The sequence below is a fragment of the Cetorhinus maximus genome, chromosome 3 (assembly GCF_964194155.1).
Source record: "Cetorhinus maximus chromosome 3, sCetMax3.hap1.1, whole genome shotgun sequence".
In the NCBI taxonomy this organism is placed as follows: Eukaryota; Metazoa; Chordata; class Chondrichthyes; order Lamniformes; family Cetorhinidae; genus Cetorhinus; species Cetorhinus maximus.
This window is the reverse complement of record NC_135881.1, coordinates 209,528,978-209,555,249: the sequence shown is the minus strand read 5'-3', so window position 1 is coordinate 209,555,249 and position 26,272 is coordinate 209,528,978. Positions and strand designations below refer to the sequence as shown.

General features: G+C 43.9%; 1 protein-coding gene across 4 annotated transcripts in view; it reads right to left on the bottom strand.

Annotated features, from left to right (window-relative positions):
* The window catches only part of LOC144679217 (cadherin-18), a 714,816-nt gene that overhangs the window by 15,964 nt on the left and 672,580 nt on the right, over positions 1 to 26,272 (bottom strand). For 3 of the 4 annotated variants that reach the window (XM_078539657.1, XM_078539658.1, XM_078539656.1), the window contains 4 exons: positions 21,874 to 22,010; positions 20,943 to 21,064; positions 19,925 to 20,042; positions 7,908 to 8,159 (listed from right to left, as the gene is read on the bottom strand). In XM_078539657.1, coding sequence (XP_078395783.1) covers positions 7,908 to 8,159; positions 19,925 to 20,042; positions 20,943 to 21,064; positions 21,874 to 22,010 — 629 coding nt within the window. The remainder of the gene's footprint in view (positions 1 to 7,907; positions 8,160 to 19,924; positions 20,043 to 20,942; positions 21,065 to 21,873; positions 22,011 to 26,272) is intronic. The other variant, XM_078539659.1, reaches the window with a different exon arrangement.

Here is a 26,272-nt window from a genome sequence, read left to right as displayed (position 1 = left end):
TCATAAAAAGGAAATCTGCTGCCCTCACATGGTCTGGCCTACATGTGACTCCAGACCCACAGCAGTCCGGCTGTCTCTGAAATGCCTGGAACCCACACCACAGGGACTGCAGTGGCTCAAGAAGATAGCTCACCACCACCTTCTCAAGGGCAATTAGGGATGGGCAGTAAATACTGACCCAGCCAGCGAGGCCCACATCCCATGATTGAATTTTTTAAAAATAGTTATTAATTGATCTAAATTACATATACTAAAGCTTCTACAGTTAATGATATATCTTGGGAGTCAAGCTTAATGCTTTTCACATCCTCCCAATCATGTAAGCATTTGGCAGATAGTAAGTAGTATCTCTAAACTCATCAGCCAGAACACATTCCACCAACTCCAAGTGCCACAGGAACTGGAATTTTCACAATGTTGGCATCGCCTTTAACCCTTTGTTCTACTTCCAACCCCATATCCTCCCCAGCACAAAGACCAACTACTTCCATCGCCATAACATCATAACACACCTCAGTCCAACTGCTTAAGCCCTCAATCTTATCTGTAGACACCAATGCTCCACTGACTGGATTATCATCTGCCATCTTCCATAAACTGCAGTTGTTTAGAAGTTCTACTGCTCATATTCTAACTCACACCAAGTCCTATTCACCCATTACCCTAATGCTCGCTGATCTATACTCCCAATCCTCAGTGCCTCCAATTTAAATTTCTCATCTTTGTGTTCAAATCCCTTCATGGCTGTGCCCCTCCCTATCTCTGATTCATCCAAGCGCACAACCTTCAGGAATATCTGTGTTGCTCCTTGTACGCTTACACACTGCCCAACCATCGAGGCTCTAAGCTCTGGAATACTCTCCCTAAATATCCCCACTTCTCTATATGTCTCTCATTTTGTAAGATCCTCCCTTAAAAACTATCTTTTTGAACAAGTTTTTAGTCACTGCTTCTAATATCCCCTATCTTGTCCAAGTGTCAATTTTTTCCTGGCAATAAACTAACAGGACTGGATTCAGGTGGGTTAGCATAGTCATTTGGATGTTAGTAGACAAAAGGGAAATCATCCTCAGGCGTCTCGTGCGACTGTGATAAACTGATTCCTGTTGACAATTCCAGCATCAAACATGTTTACTCATGCAAAATTCTGTAGCTTTGATAAAATGGAAATACCCCAGCAAGGTGAGATACTTGAAATGGCTCTTTATGGACAAGAATAGCAGCAAAGCTTTCTCTTACTCAATGTTGTTCACCAGCTACTTTAGCTTAAGGCAAGCAAAGCTGACAGCTTTTCACCAGTTCTGGTATGTAAGTAGACACCCCCTGTAGGTGATCTGAAGGCAAGTGACAGCAGCAAAGTGATGAATATACCAGAGTGTTGGTGCCAGGACACAACCCTGTCTGAACACACTGCACAATGCAGAGGGCTCCAATGTTGCCCTGTGATACCTAATCTTACCCATCATATTGTCATGGAAAGAAGAGATCACATTGGGCAGCTTTGGCAGGCAGCCAATTTTCTCCACCAGCTTAAATAGACCGCCTCTGCTCACATGATCGAATATCTTGCTGAGACCAATGAAGGCAATATACAGTGGTCTCCTTTGTTCACAGCTTGCAGCTGTCTGAGTAAGAAGATCACTTCCTGAGATAACACTCTTCAGCATATTCTTCTATTTCCTTCTGCCATTTGCCTTCAGATCATCTACAGAGGGTGTCTACTTACATACCAGAACTGACAGAAAGCTGTTCAGCTTGCTTGCCTGATCAGATATTGGCTCTATGCTAATGATGCTGCACTAGTATCCCACACTGAGAAACACCTCCAGCGGCAAATGGACAGACTCTCTCTCACTCGTATAGAGTTTGGTTTGAACATCAGCATCAGGCAGGAAAATGTCATGGTCCAGGATGTTGTCATACTGCCATCTATCAGCATTGACAATGTGATGCTGGAGGTTGTTGATAGCTTCACATATCCAGGTTCCACAATCACCAACAATCTGTCACTTGATGCTGAAATCAACAGACACATTGAAAAGGTTGCAGCTGTTATGCCCAAGCTGAGTAAGAGAGTGTGGAATAACAATAACATGACTGAAAACACCAAGCTGTGATTCGACCAAGTCTGTGTCCTTTGCACACTCCTCGACAGTGGTGAGACATGGATGACCTTTGCTAGGCAGGAGAAAAGGCTGAATAGTTTCCACTTTCACTGACTCAGACGTATCCTCAGCATCTCATGGAGATCAAGGTCACTAACTCAGAGGCTCTGAAGCGTGCTATTCCATCAGCATACACTCATTGCTAATGATGTCTCCGCTGGCTCGGCCACATTCACTGAATAGATGATGGCCGCATACCCAAAGACCTTCTGTATGGCAAACTGGCCACTGGGTCGCGACTTCCTGAGAGTGCATGCACTGACAACTGGGGAACAGTCGCTGATGGCCATGACCTCTGGAGGCTGACTGCTTGGAAGGACATCGGAAGAAGCGAGCAGAAACAAAAAGCTCAGCTGGCTGAGAAGAGGACCCAGGGAAAACAGGCTAGTGAATTGTGCACCTTCTCAGCCCACTGTCTTCCTCTGCAGCAAGTGTGGCAGAGACTGGCATGTCAAAACAGGGCTCCTGAGACACACCAGACGATGCTGAACACAGAATTGGCCACCAATGCTCAAACCATCATCTTACGAGATGGAACGCTGCCACTAACTTTGGCTTAATGAAATCAGAGATGGGTGAAATTGGTCTTTAACTGGAGCACAGAATGGGTGAAATTGGTCTGATAGTTTGTTTTACATCACACAGTGACAACAATGAGAAAGGAAATTAGGTGCTGTGTACATTGGGCCACTGATTCACCATCACTCATTTTACTGTATTGTCAAAGACCAATTTCACCCATTACTTCCCTACGGCAGGTCCAATTAAAAGCCCTCAGCAACTGATAGTTCAGTAGGTTAAGCCCAGGATAACAAAGAGTTAAGGGACAGAAATCCTTCTCTCTTTGCCTCAGAGGCAGAAAATGGATGAATTGGATGAGTATGTGACCATTCATTTAAAAATGAACATGAGCAGAAAGTGAGCAATATCAACAGAAATGTTATACCCACATCCCCCCACCTCCACCCACTATTCAGATAAAAACCATGGAAATCTCCCAGTGCCCTGGCCAACGCTAACAAAAGAATAGGCCAGAATTTTTGTGCATTCAAAGAGGTTCTCCATCTCAGCAAAAATGGCAGTGGAGGCCTGGTTCCGGAATTCCTGTCCCTGAATCTGGCCTCCGCCATTTTTTAGGGGGGAAGGAATGGGGGTGGATTCGAATTTACACATCCATGGTTCATGGAGGCAACTGCACATATTAAAGTGTAGCTGCTTCAGTCAGGGACGATTTTGGCTAGTGGTATATCTAGAACATGACATCTGCACTTTAGGCCAGGTAGGAGAAGGCCTAAAACTGCCATAGTTCATTGGAGCGAAGGGATTGCCTTTTGGAGAGGTAAGGTATCCTTTAGGCATGGTAAAGTACCCTTTGAGATTGTTAGTGGTAGACACGAATCTACATAAAAAAGGTATAAACTCATGGGAACTGTCAAGATAGCTGTCAAAGGCAGCTGTCAAGGCACTTAAAGCTCCTGTCCTTTAAAAAGTTGATATAAAACTGTCTCCAGCGTTAAACAAATCAGTGCTTGCTATTCCACTCTGTCTGTTGACATAAGCCTGAAGGTCTTCATTACAGGATTAGTGCTGCATGACTGATTTCACAACCTTTCATTATCACAGTGGGTGCCTTTCAGTTGACAGTTTGATTGACAGCCCCATATGGTTAGAAACTCTTTGAAGTGGGACTATGAATTCCAATGTCTTTTTTTAAACAAGGGATTAAAGGAAGTTAAATATAGTGGTTGGGTTTTTTTTAATCAATGAGAGCTTTTTAAAAGTTCTTTCATGGGATGTGGGCATCGCTGGCTAGGCCAGCATGTATTGCCTATCCCTAATCGCCCTTGTTCAGATGGCATTTAAGAGTCAACCACATTGCTGTGGGTCTGGAGTCACATGTAGGCCAGACCAGGTAAGGGCGACAGATTTCCTTCCCTAAAGCACATTAGTGAACTAGATGGCTTTTTACATCAATCGACAATTGCTTCATGGCCATCATTAGGTTTTTAATCCAGATTTTTATTGAATTCAAATTCCACCATCTGCCATGGCAGGATTTGAATCCAAGTCCCCAGAGCATTAACCTGTGTCTCTGGATTACCAGTCCAGCGACAATACTGCTACACCATCATCTCCCCGAAGTTGCTTTTGGGACTAGTGAATTCATCAATAGACACTTAAGAACTTTATTTAATCTCAGCATGGGTCCTGAGGTCTGCCCATGATGGATACTGGTTGAGTTGGCATGGTAGATATAAGGGCAAAGGATGGTGGGTGAGGGACATGGGTTTGTATGAGTTGGCACTATGTTGGCATGGGGGCTATAAAGGGCCATGTGGATGGGTACAGGGGTATGGGTTGGCGTGGAGGGTATTAGGGGCCATGAGGGTGGTGGGAAGCATGAATTGACATGGATTGCCATGGATGGGGCATGGGAGTGTGTGGAGGGGTGACAGGTGTGGGCTGAAGGGCTGTTTTTTTATTTTATTTCACCACTTCGACAAAGTGCCGGTGCACCGAGGCAGTCCTTCTGCCCAGCCAACCTCCACGCCCAGCAGCCTCTGGCCTCTTTCTGGGGCTGCCCACCGCAATTCCCATTTTCACCCATTCCCCCCACATCTCGGATGGAAAATCCGACCTTCCGGAGCACTTGTTCCTGGGTCAGGTTTGAGGAGTTGGGACTTGTCCTGACTCTGTGCTCCTGACATGGGAGCAAATATTCAGGCCATAGCATCATGGCAGCACAGAAGGAGGCTGTTTGGCCCATTGAGTCCATGCTGGCTTTCAGTAGAGCAATCTAATCAGCCCCATTCCCCCAGGTAATGGATATTTGTGGGATATTGCTATTTGTAACATTGCTACCACGTTTGACCACATAACACTGACTGTACTTCAAAAATCACTAATTGGATGCAAAGTAATCAGCAAAGTCCTGAGAGATCTGATGGTGTGCTGTATAAATGCAAGGTCTTGCTTTGTAATCAGCATTTATTATTGAGTTAAATCCCGTATCAGAAACCAAGCTGGTTTTAACACTCCCCAAGCACTAATTTCTAATCAGTGAGGCACTGGTGCCCAAGTTAAAATTATTCAGAATTCCGACCCATGACCTTTCCTAACCTAGATCTAACAAAAAACTTGGTTTGAAGTAAGTCAAATATAAGGAAGGATGTTTCACTGCAGTAACATTCATTTAACATTGCAGAAAAGAAAATAAGCCATGCAAATCCTCAGGGCATCATTTGTGCCTCACACATCACATCACAGACGACTCTGCCTGCTCTGGCTTTAAGCAAAGTTAATCCAAATGGATTACAAGATTTATTAGTTTCATTTTTCTTGTCTATGAGTTTATTGGGAAACTGAAACCTCTGCGACTGTGTATTAAAAAATAGTTGGGACGTCTTCAAAGTGGCAGCACATTTCTTCAGATGATAAATTGCATTCGAAAAGGTTATGGGGTGGAGGCTTGACACTGGGAGCAAGGGATCATGGAGAGATGCTAGAGAGGAGTGTACTCTTGTGTCCAAGCCTGTTGGATGTTTGTGATTTAGTATTGGAGCTGAATTATCTTACCCCAGAGGTTTTGAGGAGGTGACAGTTTTTGGAAAGGACTTTTCTACACGAAAGAGACAAAGTGAAGTTCTGGTGAGACACACCAGGTGATTCGAGTGTTTCACAGATCTGTAAAGAGGAAAGGTTCAGGAAACCCACAGGAAGTTTTATATACCGTCCAGATAAGGGTCCAGAATTCCCTCGGAGTTGCTCCCATTCCACCAGAAATGCAGCAGAAATCCCGTTACAAATGTCTTTTGAGGGGGGGAGAATGAAAGAGATAAACTACAAAAAGAAATGTGCCATGGTCAGGGCTGTTGGAAATCTGCCTCTTTTGTCATGACTGGAGTTGTCCCCAGAACCACTGTGCAGGCAAAACACTAGGAAGTTAAAATTCTTCAATTACCCTTCGATGCAATCCTTGGGCTCACTGATGTGATTTGCAAACACTTGTTCAATCGTATCTTAGCCCATGTCTTGAAAGATAAGCCTGAATGCAGTAGTATGACATTTTCACATTCTCACTCAATCATTCTTTTGGAAAATCTGAGAGAGTTGGTCAATTTAATTCTTGTTTTGTGTTGTGAATCCATGGCAACTAGGAACTTGTTTTAGATTCCCAATCCTCATTCCACATAAAGGCACAGGAGAAGAAAGTTTCATTTTATCACCTTGAATTGGGTTGACGTGTAGTCTCAGTGGGAATAGCAAAGTATACAACGCTACCCCGTCCCAAATATGATATAATAAAAAAACATTAATTATCGGTTTGCTGCTAGGCAGGGAAATTATTGACTCACTGAGCCAAGATCAATTGGCCATCTGCTTTACAGCCCTTCAGGGGGAATGAGGGTGAAAGGAACAGTCGATTCATTCTTCACCAACTTGCATTAACGGCCAAAGTAATTTCAACCCAGTATTCCGAGGGTGTATGTGATCCACTGCACTGCTTTTATAAACCTTTAAAACTGAAGAAAACATTTTTCTCTCCAAAGTCTATCAAAAACCATGAATAAGCTGAGTACTGAGGGTAATAGTCCAAAATTACTAAAATAAATTCTTCAAACACAATTAGTAACCTATGAAAAAATAACCAACCCCTTCCTTTCCTGCCATCAATCCATATCACGTGTCGCTTACTCTTCTGAGCTATGCAAAAGCAAGGGGTATGGATTTGGAAAATTGCTCTTTTAAGCTGTACATAATTTCTTCACTTTCTTCACTTCCAACATCCATTTTGTTAGGCAGCAACGTCAAAAAATGGGTTTTGACTGACTTTAAAAAGATTCTAAAAGTCAATTATTCACCCAATCAAAAGTTCAGGATATAGTCACAGAAAAGATGGAAGCAGAATGGATTTAAAATGTAAATACAAGCAAAATACTGCGGATGCTGGAAATCTGAAACAAAAACAAAAATTGCTGGAAAAACTCAGCAGGTCTGACAGCATCTGTGGAGAGAAAAAGTTAACATCGAGTCCAGATTACTCTTCTTCAGAACTAAAGAGAAGTAGAAATCTGGTGCAATAAATACTGGAGAGGGGACTGGGACAGATGAAGCTGGATAGAAGGCCAGTGATAGGTGGAGGCAAAGGAGAGATTGTGAAAGATGTCATGTACAAAAGGTCGAAGGGGTGTTGATGGTGGTGATACTGGCTAAAGGAGGTGCCATTAAGAGTAGAAAGCAGGATGAGCAAGTGGGGGTGGGGTTGGGGGAGGGGACAGTGTGGGAAAAAAGACTGAAATAGGCTAAAAGGTGGGGATAAAACAATGAATGGAAATAAAATTTAAAAATAATAATTTAAAAATCTCTAATGGATCTATAATGTGCTCGGTGTTCAAAATAAAAGAAGATTGTGAGTTTTCATCTTTCCAAGTTAAGTGATGTATGAGTACACAGACAGATTCAAACGGGGATTATCAGAAGAAAAATTGATAGATCGGCATTTCTCGTTACAGAAATGTATCTCCATTTCCACATCTCAGTGCAGTGGATCACGCACGCCATCAGAATACTGGACTGGAATCCATCGTGGCTGGTAATGCAAGTTGGAGAAGAGTGAATCAACTGCTCTGTCCCTCTGAAGGGCTGTAAAGCAGGGGGCCAATTGATCTTGTCAAGTCTTAGTCCAAGGTGAATTTCACTGTTATTAAGGTCTTATTGCTACATCTTCTACAAAGGACTTACCCAGCAGGATGACGATGCACAGTAAAATGGCTATTAATGCCCCAGTACTCAAACCGGCTGCAGAGAGGTACGCTTCAGCACTGCATGTTCGAACCTTGCCATTTCTCTCACAAGCACACACTCTGATAGTGAGAGTACCAGTGCTGCTCAGAATGGGATTTCCACTGTCAGAAACCACAATTGGTAGTTGGTAGACCTCCTGGAGGTGCCGGCTGAATTTTCTTCGTCGTATCATAATACTAGCTGTACTGTCTATAACAAGAAACATCATACAACAACTGAAACAGGAGGTAAAATGTTAAAGGAAAACAGCACAAAAAAGAACGCTCTTTTAACAGGTACCAGCTTCGAACTTACATGGCGCAACATGAATGTAAGAATGCATAATGGACAGATGTCTGGTATTGAAATTTGAAAATGATTCCAAATTGGAGCATTTAACTAACAAAATACAGGAAACATGGAAGCATAGGAAATAGGTGCAGGTGTAGGTCAATCAGCCTTAGAGCCCATTCTGCCATTCAACATGACCACAGCAGATCCTATATCTCAACACCACACTCCCGCTCTCTCCCCATAACCCCTGACGTATTTAGAATCTAAAAATGTATCTATTTCCTTCTTAAGTATATTCAGTGACTGGGGCCTCCACAGCCTCTGTGGTAGAGAATTCCACAGGTTCACCACCCTCTGAGTGAAGAGGTTTCTCCTCATCTCAGTCCTGAATGGCCTGCCCCATATACTGAGACTGTGGCCCCTTGTTCTAGACCCCCCAGCCAGGGGAAACATCATTCCTGCATCCAGTCTGTCCATCCCTGTCAGAATTTTATATGTTTCAGTGAGATCCCCTCTCATTATTCTAAACTCCAGTGAATACAAGGCTAGTCGGCCCAATCTCTTCTCATATGACAATCCTGCCATCCCAGGAATCAGTCTGGTGAACCTTCACTGCACTCCCTCTATGGCAAGTATATCCTTTCTTAGGTAAGGAGACCAAAACTGCACACAATACTCCAGGTGTGGTCTCACCAAGGCCCTGTACAGCTGCAGTAAGACATCCCTGCTCCTGTACTCAAGTCCTGTCACAATGGAGGCCAACATACCATTTGCCTTCTTAACTGCTTGCTGCACCTGCATGCTTGCTTTCAGTGATTGTTGTACAAGGACAGCTAGGCCCCTTTTTACATCAACACTTCCCAATCTATCACCATTTAAATAATACTCTGCCATTCTGTTTTTCCTACCAAAGTGGATAACTTAACACCTATCCAAGTGGTGGGTGGAATAAGCAGCTAATTATTTTTGGATGCTAAGAACCTAAATGGGGTAGAGGAGCAAATAGGATTGCGATTACAGATACAAAAATCAGCAAAATGAAAAGAACACTTTGATAAAACTGTAAAAAAAATGCAACCAAAGCGATGGGGTTCACTTGTAGAGGAATGGAATACAACAGCCAGAAGTTAATGTTAAATTTTATAGAACCTTGATCAGATGACACCTGGAGTACTGTGTGCAGTTCTGGTCTGCATTCTATAATTAGATTATTGAAGCACTGGAGAACGTGTAGAAAATAAATGCAAAATGTTAACATAAATGAGAGAATGCAACTATCAGGGATGATTGAATAGGCTGGGGCTCTTTTTGCTGGGAAAGATAAGACAAAGAGGAGACCTGAAAACAGTCTTTAAATTTAGAGTGGGAAGAGGTGATCAGATTAGAGGGCGGCTTGTGAGGAGTATAAACAATTGCATAGAATAATCGGGCTGATCAGGTTGCTTCTGTGCGATAGATTTTATATAACATCTCCATCTATAGGGGAGGTGCTAACTCAAGTCTTACCCATGGGATTCTTGGGCCATTTACAATGGAACGATAGCTCATTTGGTTTCCCATTATCTATCCATGGCCTTCTTTGATGCAATGCTACCAATTCTAAAGACATTTACAATGGGGTTGGGCAGGGCAGGCACACCCATTGAACACAGGTTCCCCGCTGATCGTCAATCCACTATTCAGAACACTGGTCTCTGTTCACCAGGTCCTGAATCCAGCCTTTCAGATTCAGATGAGAGACGAGCACTGAGCCAATGGTCACACCATCTGTACCAGAGGACACAACTGGAGGTCAGCCCAATAATTACAGACCAAACATTCGCCTCTACTTTCCAGGGCTGTCTGGAGTGGAAATTGAACACTTGAGCCATTGGCTCAGAGGTAGGAATGCAACCACTAAGTAAAAGGCACACGCCAAAATAATATTTACATAATTCTATATAATGCATTTGTATGACATTAGGTTTTCCCACTATTTTAATGTTGAATCTAATCCATAATTTCAAGGCTTTTCTATCTTCTGATGAAGGGTCATCGACCTGAAACATTAACTCTGTTTCTCTCTCCACAGATTCTGTCAGACCTGCTGGGTATTTTCAGCATTTTCTGTTTTTATTTCAGATTTCCAGCATCCACAATATTTTACTTTTGTGTTTTCAATCTTTTATTGCACTCTCTACTTACTGCCATATGTTGATATTAATTTCCATCGCATAATCCTGGTCTCCCACCAAATTTACAGCAGGTAAATGTGATCAATCCCCACAGAAATTCCAGTAAGGATAACCTGATCATCATTTGGAGTGGTTATATTTTTGTGAGTGAAGCAATGCTGGGAACCAACTGCAACTCAGTCAGCATTGAAATCTTTTTGTGGCTCTGTTGATTGAGTGGATGAACTGCAGGAATTGCTGTAGAAACTGGTTAACTGGATCCTCTTCTGGCCCTGAATAGTGATCATCAACATTTCACGGTGTCAGAGTGACAGGAAGCTGCACTTGATTTTTTTTTATGCCAAATAATGTTTGTGTTATTACCTCATCACCTATTCCTACCTCCAGAACATTGCCCAACTTCACTCCTGCCTCAGCTCATCTGCTTGAAACCCTCACCCATGTGTTTGTTATCTCTGGACTTGACTAGTTCAATGCACTCCTGCCTAGGCTGCCATGTTCTGCCTTCTGTAAACTTGAGGTCATTAAATCTCTGCTGCCATGTCCTAATTTGCACTAAGTCCTTTTCACCCATCAATCCTGTGCTCGCTGACCTAGACCAGCTCCTGGTGAAGCAACTCAATTTTTACATTTTGATTCTTCTGTTCAAATCACTCCATGGCCTCAATCCTCCCTATCTCTCTGACCTCCTCCAACCCTTCCAACCCTCCCTATCTCTGTGACCTCCTCCAACCCTCCCTATCTCTGTGACCTCCTCCAACCCTCCCTATCTCTGTAGCCTCCTTCAACCCCTACAACCCTCCCTATCCCTGTAACCTCCTCCAGCCCCTACAACCCTCCCTATCTCTGTAACCTCCTCCCGCCCTACAATCCTCCAAGACATCTACGCTCCTCTAATTCTGTCCTCTTGAGCATCCCTGATTGTAAACATCCAGTTGCCTGGGCCCTTCTTCCCTTTCCTCCCTTACAGCACTTCTTAGAGGGAGCTCATTGCTCAAGCTTTGGTCTTCTTCCTTAATGTCCCTACATGAGGATCAGAGTCAAATTCTGTTTGATAACCTCGGGATGCATCTTGGGACATTTTACTATGTTTATGATGTTATATAAATACAAGTGTCAAAAACAGAAAGTGCTGGAAAAACTCAGCAGGTCTGGTGGCATCAATGGAGCAAGAAATAGAGTTAACATCTCGAGTTTAATATGACTCTCCTTCAGAACTGAAAGATTTATTTCAGATTTCCAGCAAGCTGTTTTTGTTGTCATTGAGTTGTGCCAATGCAAGCGCGATATGAGAGTCGAGGACTCAAATACTGGCGGATGTTTCTGATATGCAATGCATGTCATTACCCATTGCAAATTTCCAATATTAATATCTGTATTTGTATCACAGTTTACCACAATAAAATATTCTTCATCTCAAACGCTACCCGGGCAAACTGGCCAAATCAGCTAAACGCCCAGATTAAATTAATGTACAATTCATGTGTGGGATTTGGGGCAAACAATTAACAGTTATTATTCTTAACAATAAGTAAAGTGCATTGAATAACAAAGAATGGTGGGTGGGAGAGGGTTACATTTGCTTTTGGTTAAATTAGCATGTTCAGTGCTAAGGTATTAGAAATTATAATCCTAGTAATCATGAGTATTCAGTGAGAATTTCTGCTTTCTAATGGTAAGAGGGAGACATCACTCCCTACCTGGGCAATCTGGAAATGATGCAGTAGTTTTCATGTTCCTCATACTGGCAGTTAAGCTACCCATTATACACCCATCCAAACCTCTCTTCCATTTGGAGAATCACATGTGGGGGTCTATATCAGACAGACACCCCAAAGCTGATAGTTTCTGCCCAATGCTGCGCTGAGATTTACCCCTCATGCCTCACTCATTCATTTCCTACTTAACACACAAAAAACACTCTTTAAATGCAGCAAATATTAGAGGTGGAAAATGGTTTTAATATCATTCACACATAAAACTCCTTGGGCTTATAATTGTTGTAAGTATATTTCTGCAAACAAATGTCATCATGTGCAATAAAAACAGAAAATTCTGGAAATACTCAGTAGGTCTGGCTGCATTTGTGGAGAATTACACAGGAATACATAGGACATATGGCAAAATCCAACATTGTAATCATCTATTCTCTTCTCCCTCATATGTGTGTCTAGTTTCCCCTTAAATGCATCTTCTTATTCATTTCACCCACTTCCTTTGGTAGCAAGTTCCACATTCTCACCACTCTCTGGATAAAGAAGTTTCTCCTGAATTCCCTATTACATTTCTTGGTGACTATCTTATATTCATGGCCTCTAGTTACACTCTTTCCCACAAGAGGAAACATTATCTCTGTATCCACTCTATCAAAACATCTCATCATTTTAAAAGCCTCAATTAGGTCACCTCCTCAGCCTTCTCTTGTCAAGAGAAAGGAGACCCAGCATGTCAATCATTTCCTGATATGTATACCCACGCATTTCTGATATAATCCTTGTAAATTATCTCTGCACCTTCTCCAGTGCCTCTATATTCTTTACTCAAAGGTTGGTCTCACCGAGGTGTGATACAGCTTTAGTATAATTTCCCTACATTTCAATTCTATCCCTCTAGAAGTAAAACCGAATGCTTGGCTTGCTTTAGTTATGGCCTTGATAACCCATGGCATAACCTTTGGTGATTAAGAGAGCTAAAATGAGAGAGGAACAGAATTATATATCGAGTCAATGTCCCTTCATCAGAACAGGCAGGAGTTAGAGATGTAATAGGTTCTCAGCAAGAACAGAGACAAGAAAGTGGGGAGATCCATCTTTTGTCTCTTTACTTGTCCCAGTACCATCTCCCTTGGCTTTGCATGATCATTCTATTTGTCATTTAATCTCTCCTACCTTCTTTCCCTTTTGTTCTATCTTCCCCTCACCCTGCCTTTGCACCTGTTCAAAACCTTGTTTTTATTTGTTTCATGGACATGGGCTTCGCTGGCTGGGCCAGCATTTATTGCCCATCCCTAATTGCCCTTGAGAAGGTGGTGGTGAGCTGCCTTCTTGAACTGCTGCAGTCCATGTGGTGTAGGTACACCCACAGTGCTGTTAGGAACAGAGTTCCAGGATTTTGACCCAGCGACAGTGAAGAAATGGCAATATATTTCCAAGTCAGGATGGTGAGTGTGACTTAGAGGAGAACTTGCAGGTGGTGGTGCTCCTATCTATCTGCTGCCCTTGTCTTTCTAGGTGGTAGAGGTCGCAGGTTTTGAAAGTGCTGTCACTGAATTACTGTAGGGCATCTATTGTGACTGCCCTTGACATTAGTGACTGCCCTTGACATCAAGGCAACATTTGACTAAGTGTGGCATCAAGGAGCCCTAGCAAAATTGAAGTCAATCTGAATCAGGGGGGGAAGCTCTCCACTGGTTGGAGTCATGCCTAGCATAAAGGAAGATGGTTGTGCTTGTTGGAGGTCATTCATCTCAGTTCCAGGACATCACCGCAGGAGTTCCTCAGGGTAGTGTCCTCAGCCCAACCATCTTCAGCTGCTTCATCAATGATCTTCCTGATGATTGCACAATGTTCAGCACCATTCGCGACTCCTCAGATACTGAAGCAGTCCATGTCCAAATGCAGCAAGACCTGGACAATATCCAGACTTAGGCTGACAAGTGGCAAGTAACATTAATGACACACAAGTGCCAGGCAGTGATCATCTCCAACAAGACAGAATCTGACCATCGCCCTTTGACGTTCAATGGCATTACCATAGATGAATCCCTCACTATCAACAGCCTGAGGTTTACCATTGACCAGGAACTGAACTGTACTAGCCATATAAATACTGTGGCTACAAGAGCAGGTCAGCGGCTAGGAATCCTGCGACAAGTAGCTCACCTCCTGATTCCCCAAAACCTGTCCACCATGTACAAGGCACAAGTCAGGAGGGTGATGGTATACTCCCCACTTGCCTGGATGATTGCTGCTCCCACAACACTCAAGAAGCTTGACACCATCCAGGACAAAGCAGCCCACTTGATTGGCACCACATCCACAAACATTCACTCCCTCCACCATCGACACACAGTAGCAGCAGTGTGTACCACCTACAAGATGCATTGCAGCAAATCACCACAACTCCTTTGACAGCATCTTCCAAACCCACGAGCACTACCATCTAGAAGGTCAAGGGCAACAGATAGATGGAAACACCATCGCCTGGAAGTTCCCCTCCAAGTCACTCACCAACCTGACTTGGAAATATGTACCTACACCACATGAACTGCAGCAGTCCCAACAGGCAGCTCACTATCACCTTCTCAAGGGCACCTACGGATGGGCAATATGTGCTGGCCTAGTCAGTGAAGCCCACACCCTGTGATTTAAAAAAAAATCTCCCGTCCAATAGCTTCAGAGTCGGTGGCAGCCCCTGCTGTGGCCAGCTCCAGGAGCCCAATGGGTTCAAGTCCCAATTAGGCAGTGTGTTGGATGCCATTGGGCTTCCTGGCTGTAGAGGTGGCATTTTTCTGATCCACTTTCTGCTGCCAATCAGAGGCTGGCAGCTCTCCATTACCAGCAGCATCACTGGAGGTGGTGGCCACTGGTCAGTGCTGCAGGAGTCTGGAGGATGAGTCTGGGAACTCAGGTGGGTGGGGTGGGATTGCCATGGAAAGTCAGAGAGGCCCCAGTCAGCGAGGGAGGAGAGGAGGGTCACTGTGAAGGACAAGGGGGTCCTTCGGTTGGGCACAGGATGCCTGAGAAGGAGAAACAACCCACAAGGCTACAGACATGTCTGCCAGAGCTGAGCTGAGGGGCTTACACGGCTTAGCTCCTGCCCGGTGTTGGTTGAATACCTGTGGGGGCAGGATGTGTGGCCTTCTAAGGACCTCACTTGGCCTCCAGGCGGGAAGATTGAGCTTGACACCCCAAACTTAATTGTGGGGAGTCGGGAAGGCAGTGGGGTCACCTCCCTGCACCTTCCCACCCTCTTATATGCTGACCCCCACCTCCCAGCCCACCTCTGGGGGGAGCATTAAATCCCACCCATTAACTCTGATTCTCTCTTCACAGATGCTGCCTGACCTGCTGAGTATTTCCACCACTTTCTGACTTTATTTCAGACTTTTAGCGTCCTCAGGATTTTGCTTTTCATGATTACATGTAACGTAATTTGGATCAAATTCTCATCATCTCATTTTTACTTGTTTTATTTTCTTTTTTAAAAAATTTTCTTCATTTGGTTCCTGCTGCTGTGAGGTAACAATTCTATTCAGATGATGGTGAACATGAAATAAAATATTCAAACCTTGAAATTCACTTCTTCAACTATTAGCATACAGATGTGGAATGCATTCACACGAATTTTGATTGTGCCATGTTACAAAGCCGGGGCTAACACGTTTAAAATATATTGGCCAGGATGTTGCCCTCGTTGGGCGGGCTTGGCAGGAGCAGTCAGGAAGCTGACCACCGTCCGCGATCGGGGCCGCACCGCGATTTCACGCTGGTGGGCCAATGATACGCGCGCTGCAGCGCTCAGCATTGCCCGTGGGAGGCGGAGGAGAGCAAGTGGGAAACTTTACCCATGCACACGGACGTGCACAGGAAAAGCTCCCTGAGGCACAGAGCTACCTCAGGGAGATGGAAATTTTTGAAAATAAAGAATTTTAAAATATGACTCTGTCACATGAGCAGGGACACGTTACTAACAAAATGTTAACATTTTTATTTTATTTTTAATTGCCGTTGGAAGCCTCATCCTGCCTGTGGATGAGGTTTCCTAAAAAAATCCAAATCCCGCTGGGCCTTTTCGCCTGTCTGCTCACTGGAAGGTTGGATGGGCAGCGAAAAATTTAATTTAATTGGTACTTTAAGGGCCTTTTAAGGCCTGTTCATTGTCAGCGGGCGGGCTGCCGACTCCCAGGCACGCCCACCGACCGAAATATTGCGCGAGTGCGCGATGGCGTCGGGACCCTCGCCCAGCGTCATCACGCGTCATTTTAGGCTTGTTCAGGTCGGGTGCGCGCCTGCCCGAAGAGTGAAAAATTCTGGCCATGGTGTAACGCCTCTGTTGAAATCACAGAAATGAAGCATTTATATGCTAATGAACAAAACCAACTTCCAAGGAATTTGTGCTGGAAGTTGTTAGTAACTCTAGCATGAATCCTCACAGCTGAAAGGACATGTGAAAATGACGGTCAATGCAAATGATGTTGTGTAATCCTGACAGATGATTTGAACTTAACCAACTGTGTGAAAATAAAGCAATCAAATTGGGTGACTTTCAAAAAAAATGTTATCGGAGAATTATATCTTTGAACCAGCTCCATCATCAACAGTAAATCACGGTCACATTGAGTTAATTGATGCATTCATTCATGAACCTGGCTACACAGCAGTAAAAACATTAGTTCAACAACAAGGTATTAACTAAAAATATGCTCATTTCAAATGAATCACTGCACTTGAAAACGCTTTCAGGCTTTATTTTTTTTAATTTTAATGTGCATTTATTGACTTCTTAATTCATACCTATATTAACGTACTTTTTAATTCAAGATTGGAAGTAATTAGATTATGAATTTATTCAAAATGACAGAACTGTGATCTGCAGTTCCTTTGACCCACATATTGAAATTTAATTTTCAGTTTAAGTCATGCTTTTAAGATGTCAGTCACAGCTATAAGAAGTAACCTAGCAACCATTCCGAACACCACATCAGCTGTATGGGGGCTCGCTGTTATCTGTCACCTCTTACAGAAACTACAGAGCCAATTACAGGGAAGGTGAGAAAGAAACAAGTTGACACAGAGGGTAGTTACAACAGTGAATTCACTGCCTGAAAATGCTGTTAAAGCAAATGCATAAATTCTTCCAGAAGAGAATGAGATGGTTGCTTGAATAGGGGAATATTAAAGAAGATGAAGAATGAACTGAAGAGTAAGGATGGGTAGGCTTGGTGGTTCACGTGGAAATAAACATGTTTGATGGGTCAAGCTGCGTGTTTCTGTCTTGATGAATCTTTATTCCTTGCAATTATTGATAATAGCCTAGAAAAGATTGTGTCCAAAATTTCTATACGCATGCTTAATGTAAGTATATATATCAAATTCCCCTTTCCACTTATTTAATGGAGGTGACCACTGGTTTAAAATGACAAAATGGGGGATCAAAAATTATTTTTCCCGTGCTTTGGACTCAGAACAATAGACTTTGTGGGATAATATAAAAAAAGCTAATAGAGAATCTGCAGCACAGGTTTCATCTCCCCACCCCTCATGTTATGTTATGCCCATGAAGTGAATGGAGATAACATTCAGGAACAGTGCAATCATTGACCATTTTACCTTACCACACTAAGCCTTAATCACCTCTATATTTTCTTCTTCACACCAGTCCTTAAAGAGAGCCAGAAGAGAAGACCTTCACTGGCCTTTCCTAATGTAATCCAATAGTTTTGAATGTCTTTGATTACCTCAGGGTCCTCCTTTGAATATCAGAACAATTGTTGAAATGCTGGAACGAATCAGCATATGTCTTATATTTCTATAGATATCTTGCTAGTAACATTTCTAAATAACTGCATTCAAAGAGAGGTTGCTTTTTATTATTATTTTGGGGGACCCAATCTCCCATGCAAAAAAATCTCAGTTCAAAATTATCCCATGAATAATTTTCAATGTTAGCTGTACTGGCCAATTCTGTCTTCACAGAGGAAGACACAAGTAACTTCCAGAAATACTAGAGAACCAAAGGTCTAGTGAGAAGAAGGAATTGAAGGCAATTATTATCACTAAAAAAAAAGTGGAGAAATTAATGGGACTAAAAGCTAATTAATCCCCAGAGCCTGATAATCTACGACCTAGGGTACTAAAGGAGGTGGCAATGGAAATAGTAGCTGTGTTGGTTGCCATCTTCCAAAATTCTGTAGATTCTAGAATAGTCCCGGCAGATTGGAGGGTGACAAATGTAACCCCACTATTTAAAAAAGGAGGGAGGGAAAATACAGTGAATTACAGACCGATTAGCCTAACATCAGTCGTAGGGAAAATGTTAGAGTCTATTATAAAGGATGTGGTAACAGGACACTTAGAAAATATCAACAGGGTTAGACAAAGTCAATATGGATTTATGACACTGGTTAGCAGACAGGAAACAGAAAGTAGGAATAAATTGGGTCTTTTTTGGAATGGCAGGTGGTGATGAGTGGGGTACCTCAGGATCAGTGCTTGGGCCCCAGCTATTCACAATATATAGCAATGATTTGGATGAGGGAACCAATATTTCCAAGTTTGCTGATGACACAAAACCAGGTGGGAGTGTGAGTGATGAGGAGGATGTTAAGAGGTTTCAAGGCAATTTAGACAAGTTGAGTGAGTGGGCAAATACATGGCAGATGCAGTATAATGTGGATAAGTATAAAGTTATCCACTTTGGTATGAAAAACAGAATGGAAAAGTATTATTTAAATGGTGATAGATTGGGAAATGTTGATGTACTAAAGGACCTGGGTGCCCTTGTACACCAATCACTGAAAGCAAGCATGCAGGTGCAGCATGCAGTTAAGAAGGCAAATGGTATGTTGGCCTTCATTACGAGAGGACTTGAGTACAGGAGCAGGGATGTCTTATTGCAGCTGTACAGGGCCTTGGTAAGACCACACCTGGAGTATTGTGTGCAGTTTTGGTCTCCCTACCTAAGAAAGTATATACTTGCCATAGAGGGAGTGCAGGGAAGGTTCACCAGACTGATTCCTGGGATGGCAGGATTGTCATATGAGGAGAGATTGGACCGACGAGGCCTGTATTCACTGGAGTTTAGAAGAATGAGAGGGGATCTCAATGAAACATATAAAATTCTGACAGGGCTGGACAGACTGGATGCAGGGAGGATATTTCCTCTGGCTGGGGTTGCGGGGGTTGGAGTCCAGAACAAGAGGTCACAGTCTCAGGATATGAGTTAGGCCATTTAGGACTGAGATGAGGAGAAGCATCTTCACTCAAAGGTGGTGAAACTGTGGAATTCTGTACTACAGAAGTCTGTGGAGGCCAAGTCACTGAATATATTTAAGAAGGAAACAGATAGATTTCTAGGCTATAAAGGCATCAAGGGTTGTGGGGAGAGAGTGGAGTATGAGGTTGATATAGAAGATCAGCCATGATCATATTGAAGGTGGAGCAGGCTTGGGGAGCCGAATGACCTGCTCCTGCTTCTATTTTTCGATGTTCTACGTTTCCAATCAGTTTATCTCATTCTTATTAAAGCTGGAAAATGATGCACTGAAAATGGTGCAATAGTCTACCTTTGATGTGGTTGGGCAGGTGGAGGGTGTCGAGACTCGGGTCACTTTGTAAAGCTCTAACCCCCGGCTGAAACTAATATAAACAACAAAAGCTCAAACCATTGCGGTCCCCGGGTTGAATGGAGAAAGCAATACAATTGAACGTACAGCAAAGCAGTTTCCCACAACATCTTCTCAGCAGAAATGCATGTGGCTGATTATATTCCGAGCTGGATCATTACCTTCATTATCCTGCAGTGTAAAATTTGGGTTTGGTGGAAAACCCTCCACAAAGGAAAAGTAAAACCTTGGCCCATTGGCAAAATCATCCTTGTCAACAGCACGCACTGTCTGAATAACCTAAAACAAAACATACACATTTCATGGATCTGAATGATACTTTCACGTTTATTTCATGTAAATGTTGATACAACAGACCAATTCATATTCTTTTGTTCAAGAAAAAATTACTATAGGATGGATTTTAAGAAAATTGAAACCTGTCATATTTTTCTTTTCTTATTCTGAATGTAAAATAATATAAAAGTGTGAATTATAATACCTATCGGGACCATGCTTTCAGTACCTTGTAAGATAGGCCAGAATTTTACCTCGACACGCCCAAAAATAACATGACGCACGATGATGCCGTGGGTCCCGATGTCATCGCGCTGTCCCACGATATTTCATTCGGCGGGTAAGCGCCAGAGTCAGCTGCACACCCGCCGATAACCGAAAGGCCTATTAAGGCCATTAACAAGATAATTAAGTTGAAGTTTATGCTGCCCGTCCAGCCTTAGGGTTGACGGGCAGGCGAAAAGGCCAAGCGGCCTTTACATTTTTTTAGGAAACCTCATTCACGAGTGGGATGAAGTTTCCTAAAGCTATTACAAATTACATAAAAACTTTCTTTTAAAATTAAAAACATGTCCCATCTCATGTGACACAGTCACGAGAGGTCATATTTCATTGAAATTTTTATTGTATTTATTAATTTTCTCAAAAAGCGCTTCAACCTCTAGGCAGCTCCGTGCCTCAGGGAGATTGAAGGGCTCCTTCACGCGGACTGCGCGTCAGGCCTGCTCTCCTCCCTCCCCCTGCCCGCACAGGTTGCGCGCGGTGCTGCCACTCACGCTCCACACAGGGTGGGCCTTAATTGGCCTTAACCATCCCGCCAAGCCCGCCCTGCGCGGGAAACATTCAGGCCACAACGTTAGAAATTTACGGTCGTTAATGCGAATGAAATGATTACTTGCGTACCTGACCAGGTTTAGCATTCTCACACAGGATTGTGTCATAATCCTCAGCCAGCTCCGGGGTATTGTCATTAACATCAAGAACTTGAATGGCAACCGGAACTTGAGTCAGCTGCAATGGGTTGTCTATGAAACATTAAAATCATTACAGAAATAAGTTAATCTCTTCTTTCCCATCCCTACCCAAATCCGTCTGCTAACACACTACAAGTGACGTGACTTTAAAAGATGAATTTATGGAAATTTGTGCTGGAGACCATGAATTTCCTCCACCACCAATCAGAAAGCTGCAAGCTGTGTGGTCGCAATTTCCTGATGCCTATTGGCTGTGGTTGAGTTGCCCGACTACCAGAACAGGCTCAAATAATTCGGACCACGGCTTTTAAATAGGCTGTCATGGTTTTAATATTTGTGTTATTTCAAATGATGGTTGGTCCAGCTCAGTGTTGGGTTTATTTTACTTCTTTTGTAACCAGTGTAAAGCCTGTATAAATCATCGATTGGTACTTTTGCCATGAATTCACTAAGAAAAATCTCCGAGGGGATAAATGAGTACAGAATTCACTGTAGTAATGAGGGTTTGGGGCATGAGGAGTGAGTGGTGTTGAGGGGGGAGAGAGGGTAGGTGGCTGTGGCAGGCCGGGCGAATTGAAAGTAAAACCAGCCGGGGTGACAAAACGGACGGTAGGTCTGATCCTGTCAATTTCCTGCCAGGTGGGTTATTCTGAAATAGCCCCCGGATTTGGGTATGTAAATTTTGCATTAGAAGATCACCAGGTTTTGCAATAAGAAATGATGCACCAATGGATGGGTTGGCAACAAACTCATTTTGGTAGGTTGCCAGATGCAGGGTATTTAAAGCCAAGATAAGCTAGTCTGCCCTGAAGTTTGATCATTTTGTACAACTTAAGTAAAATATTTCATCTCGCACTTACCAAGTTCTGCTGCGATGATTGTTATGTTATGCCAAGGTGTGTTTTCTCTGTCCAGTTGCTTCATGGTCTTAATAACCCCACTGTTTGCATCAATGTTGAAATACCCCTCTGCTTCTTCATCATGTTCAATAAAGTATCTAATTAACAGAAAGTGATTAATAATATTTGAAGATTCACAAAAAGGCACAACAAGATGCAAAATAGCAATGAGGAGTAAGAGATAAATGTACTTGTTTGACTTAGACTGAATCTGAATTATTGATTACATTGAAATATGCCCTTCTGTTCTTTGTTCAACAACCAGCTGTTGTTGTATGCATTATTATCTTTTACAGTGAGCTGTTTCTTATTTACGAGGAACTATGTGTTTATGTTAAGCAACCTCCCTCTAATACAAACACATCCCATGGCTGATTGGAAAAGTTCACCATTTTTTATTCAGGAACGAAAGTTGAAAAGAAAAATGAAATAAAGACTTGCAGTTCTACAGCGCCCGTCATAACCCCAGGACTGACCAAAATGCTTTACAGCCAGTGAAATACTTTTGCAGAAAACGCGACAGCCAATTTGTACACAGTAAGTTCCTGCAAACAGCAGTGTGGTAACAATCAGATGATCTGTTTTAGTAATGTTGATTGAGGCATTAATATTGGCCATGACACTGGAGATAACCTTCTTCTCTTCTTGTAATATCACTTATGCCCACCTGAGAGGACAGACAAGACCTCTTGGTTTAATGCCTCATCAGAAAGACAGAACTTCCAAAAGTGCAGCACTCCATCAGTACCACACTGAAGTGTCAGCCCAGTTATTGGGTTCAAGTCTCTGGAGTGAGACTTGAATCTAAAACCTTCTGACTTAATGTCAAGAATGTAACCACTGAGCCATGGCTGACAAGAGAAAAATAAAAGAGGTTTCACGAAGCGATTAATGTAAAAAAGATTTTGGAAAATATTTTCTTTTAAAATAGAGGTTTAGTCTGTGGGTGTGTCTTAATTGAATTAAAGCCAGCTAGTCTGGGTGCTTTGATATGTATTAGTTTGATATGTAAACAGAGAGGTAGAGTGTATTTGCATTCTTTGAATAGAGCATATAAGAAGTGGGGTGAAAACTTAATGCCTTTCTAGCAGCTACCAAGCCATATGTTTATATTACTAATAAAATTGGTATAATGAAAGAGGTTTAATTGTTAAGAGGTGAAGTTCAAAGAGGCTGGTGAGACAATGAGAATTTGAATTCAATCAGTGGCGGTAGGTATAACTTCAGTAGTTTTCGGGTGTGCAGAGCAGTAGCAATGTAAGATCAAAAGGCAGCTGTAAGCCTCCAACCAGCTCCACAGTTAAAAGAACCTCATTCTGAATTTCTATGGTGAAAATGCTTTGCCTGGTGTTTGGTTAAGTCTATGGGTTGCTGTTGCCTTAATGGAGATTAGTTTGGGAATTTGTTAATAGTTATGATAGTAGTAATTTGTAGGCATGTGTACATATAGTGTAACCTGTGTAAATTAATAAAATGTTTCATTTAGTTTAATGTAAAACCTCGAGAACTGGGGGTCTGATTCCTGAGTTTAGAGTCACATCTCAAACATAACACTTAAAATTATAGGTTATGACAGTTGTTTAAAGTTTCCCTCTGGGATTTTTAAATAACTCAGCTTTAACAACTGCATCGATCAAAACAAGAGGAGATAGGTCAGAAGGTATTGATTCAATTCAAAACTTCAATATTAAAAGTGTGTCCTTTGTCACGTAGACTAGGAAAGGTAAGAAGTTAGATGGATTTGAGGTTCAGGGACAGTATGGACTAGAGTGTGCATGTAGGGAGAATAAAAGTGGCTCCATTGGGTGGAACTTTCTGAGCCACTGGCAGCGGCCGTGATTGGTGGTGGGTGCACAAAATATGGCAGGACCCAGTTCACGACAGCGTGAATGCAGATCGCAATCTTCCGCTCAGCCCGTCAACGCCGGGCCGCGTTTCCCGCTATCGGTCAGCGGGGAGCTAATTGTAATACATTAGCATATAATTAAAGGCCATCCCACCAGGCTCTTGGACCCCCACCGTATCATCCATGCACATTGGTGGGAAAGCGCGTCAACGTGTTTCACAACAGCACACGGGCGACATGCACTTGGCGGCTTCACTTTGGGGGAACTGAGGTGAATGACCAACAGCTTCTCCACAGCTCACACAGCTCACCCGTTGTTTACAGGCCTCAGGGGCACCGTCGGGGGAGGCGGGGGAACTGATGCCTGGCTCCAGAAGTGATTGCTGGGGGTGGGGGTGGGGAGGTCAAGTGCTGCCCTGGTGCTGCATCTCGCACAACAGGCAATCGAGGTGGGGGTCAGGGTAAGTGAGGGAAGTGGCCACACATTAGGGACACCCCCTGTATAAACTGACCATCTCTCTGCAACTGAGACAGGTTAGGCGCAGCCACAGGGATATGATTGGGGTCGGGCTTCTAGCCTGGCCGCCCATGTAAGCAACATGGAGGAAGCAAAGGGCCACCAAGCGCCCCATACCTTATCCCCCACTGCCCCCCGCCCCACCCCAGCCTCCCCCCACCCCCCGGCATAGACCTCGAGACCACCACCACTTTACTGGACCACAGAGCAGTTGGGCTGCACACGTTGTACAATCTCCTCGCCAACACTGGCCATGGAGCAGTCACTGCTGGAGGTGTTCACAGCCGCCTGCAATCTCAGCATCCCGGTTTGGACCAGTATCCCCCATGTCGCAGGTTGACAGGGCAGCCATGCAGCGCAATCACCTCCAGCCATCTGAGGGGTGACCAGCTCTCTCTCGGAAGCAATAACCGGGGGTCACACAGGGACAGGAAAGGTGCTAAGTACAGCCACATCTCTCTCTCTCTCTCTTTCATGCTGCAGGAGGACCACATCAGGATGATAGATCCTGGTGACCTCGCTGTATGCCTGATGGCCGACAGAGACCATAGAAGACGGAGGAGAGAGTGACTGAGGCTCTTGGCTGCGCAAAGGCAGGAGCAGCAACCTCATGAAGAAGGGGCAGCAGGGGCTCCCACACACACTGCCCAGGAGCGACAGTGAGCCGTGGCTGGTCAGCGCCTAGACATCCAGGGTCTATAGACTCCGCCTGCCATTCCTGCAGATGACTGAGAACCAGTGTTGTCGATGACTGCACATGTCTAGGGACCTGGTCACTCACCTCTGCCACTTACTGCAGGATTTGGTGCCAAGGGGACATGGAGGGCATCCACTGCCAGTGGCTGTGAAAGTGACAGCGGCGCTCAATTTCTATGCCAGTGGCTCCTTTCAGGTCTCCACAGGCGACCTCTGTGGGATTTCACAATCCGCCACCCACAAATGCATCCATGAGGTCACAGATGCATCTTCTCCATGGCCACAACTTTGTGCATTTCACCCGGGACCGGGACAGCCAGGATACAAGGGCCATTGGATTCACCCAGATCTCGGGATTCCCACAGGTACAGGGTGTGATTGACTGCACTCATGTGGCGCTCAGGTCTCCATCGCTACACTCGGTGACTTCATCAACCGCAAGGGCTTCCACTCACTGAATGTGCGGCTGGTGTGAGACCACCAGAAACACATCCTTCAGGTGTGCGCACGGTTTCCAGGGAGAGAGCACGATGCCTACATCCTGAGTCACTCGCAGATCCCTGCAGTCTTCCAGGATCCACAGAGGCTGCAGGGTTGGCTCCTCAGGGACAAGGGCTGCCCACAGATGCTGTGGCTGATGACACCCATGCGGCAGCCTCAGACTGTAGCAGAGCGACGCTATAATGAGGCTCATGCTGCAACTCACAACTTAGTGGAGCAGACCATCGGGATGCTGAAGATGAGGTTCCGGTGCCTGGACCAGTCTGGTGGAGCCCTGCAATACAGAGTGGGGGTAAAGGACATCCCGGCAGCCGCCACGCCATCCAGCAGTCGTTAAAGGGACCCGTCATTGAAGCGGGGGCTGTAGTCTTTTTGCCTTTGCTGGCCATGTCTCCCAGGTGGCAGTAGTGAGCTGGTGGTGAAGAACGCTTTGCTGGCGGCTGCCTTTTAAAGATGGCGTCCAATGTGATGCAACAGCGGGGTGATGGCGAGCGAGCGAATGAGAGTCCGCCCTTCATAGAAACAGTGTGTTTCGCGGGAGTGAATATATAATGAGGTGAGCTCGGGAAGATACAGTGTGAAGACCCGCCATTTTCATCGGCGGGTAGGACTCCATGTTTCCCGCCTGCTACCGCACTTAGTGCAATTCTGGGAAAATTCAGCCCAATGTATTTGGAGCTTAAAAGGAACAAGAGAAGCAGCTTCCAAGGGTTCCTGGCCACAGTTGTATTAATGAAATAAAAATAAGGAAGATTACAATGAAAAGGAAAACGATGGAGATGAGAGGTAAGAGGGGGATC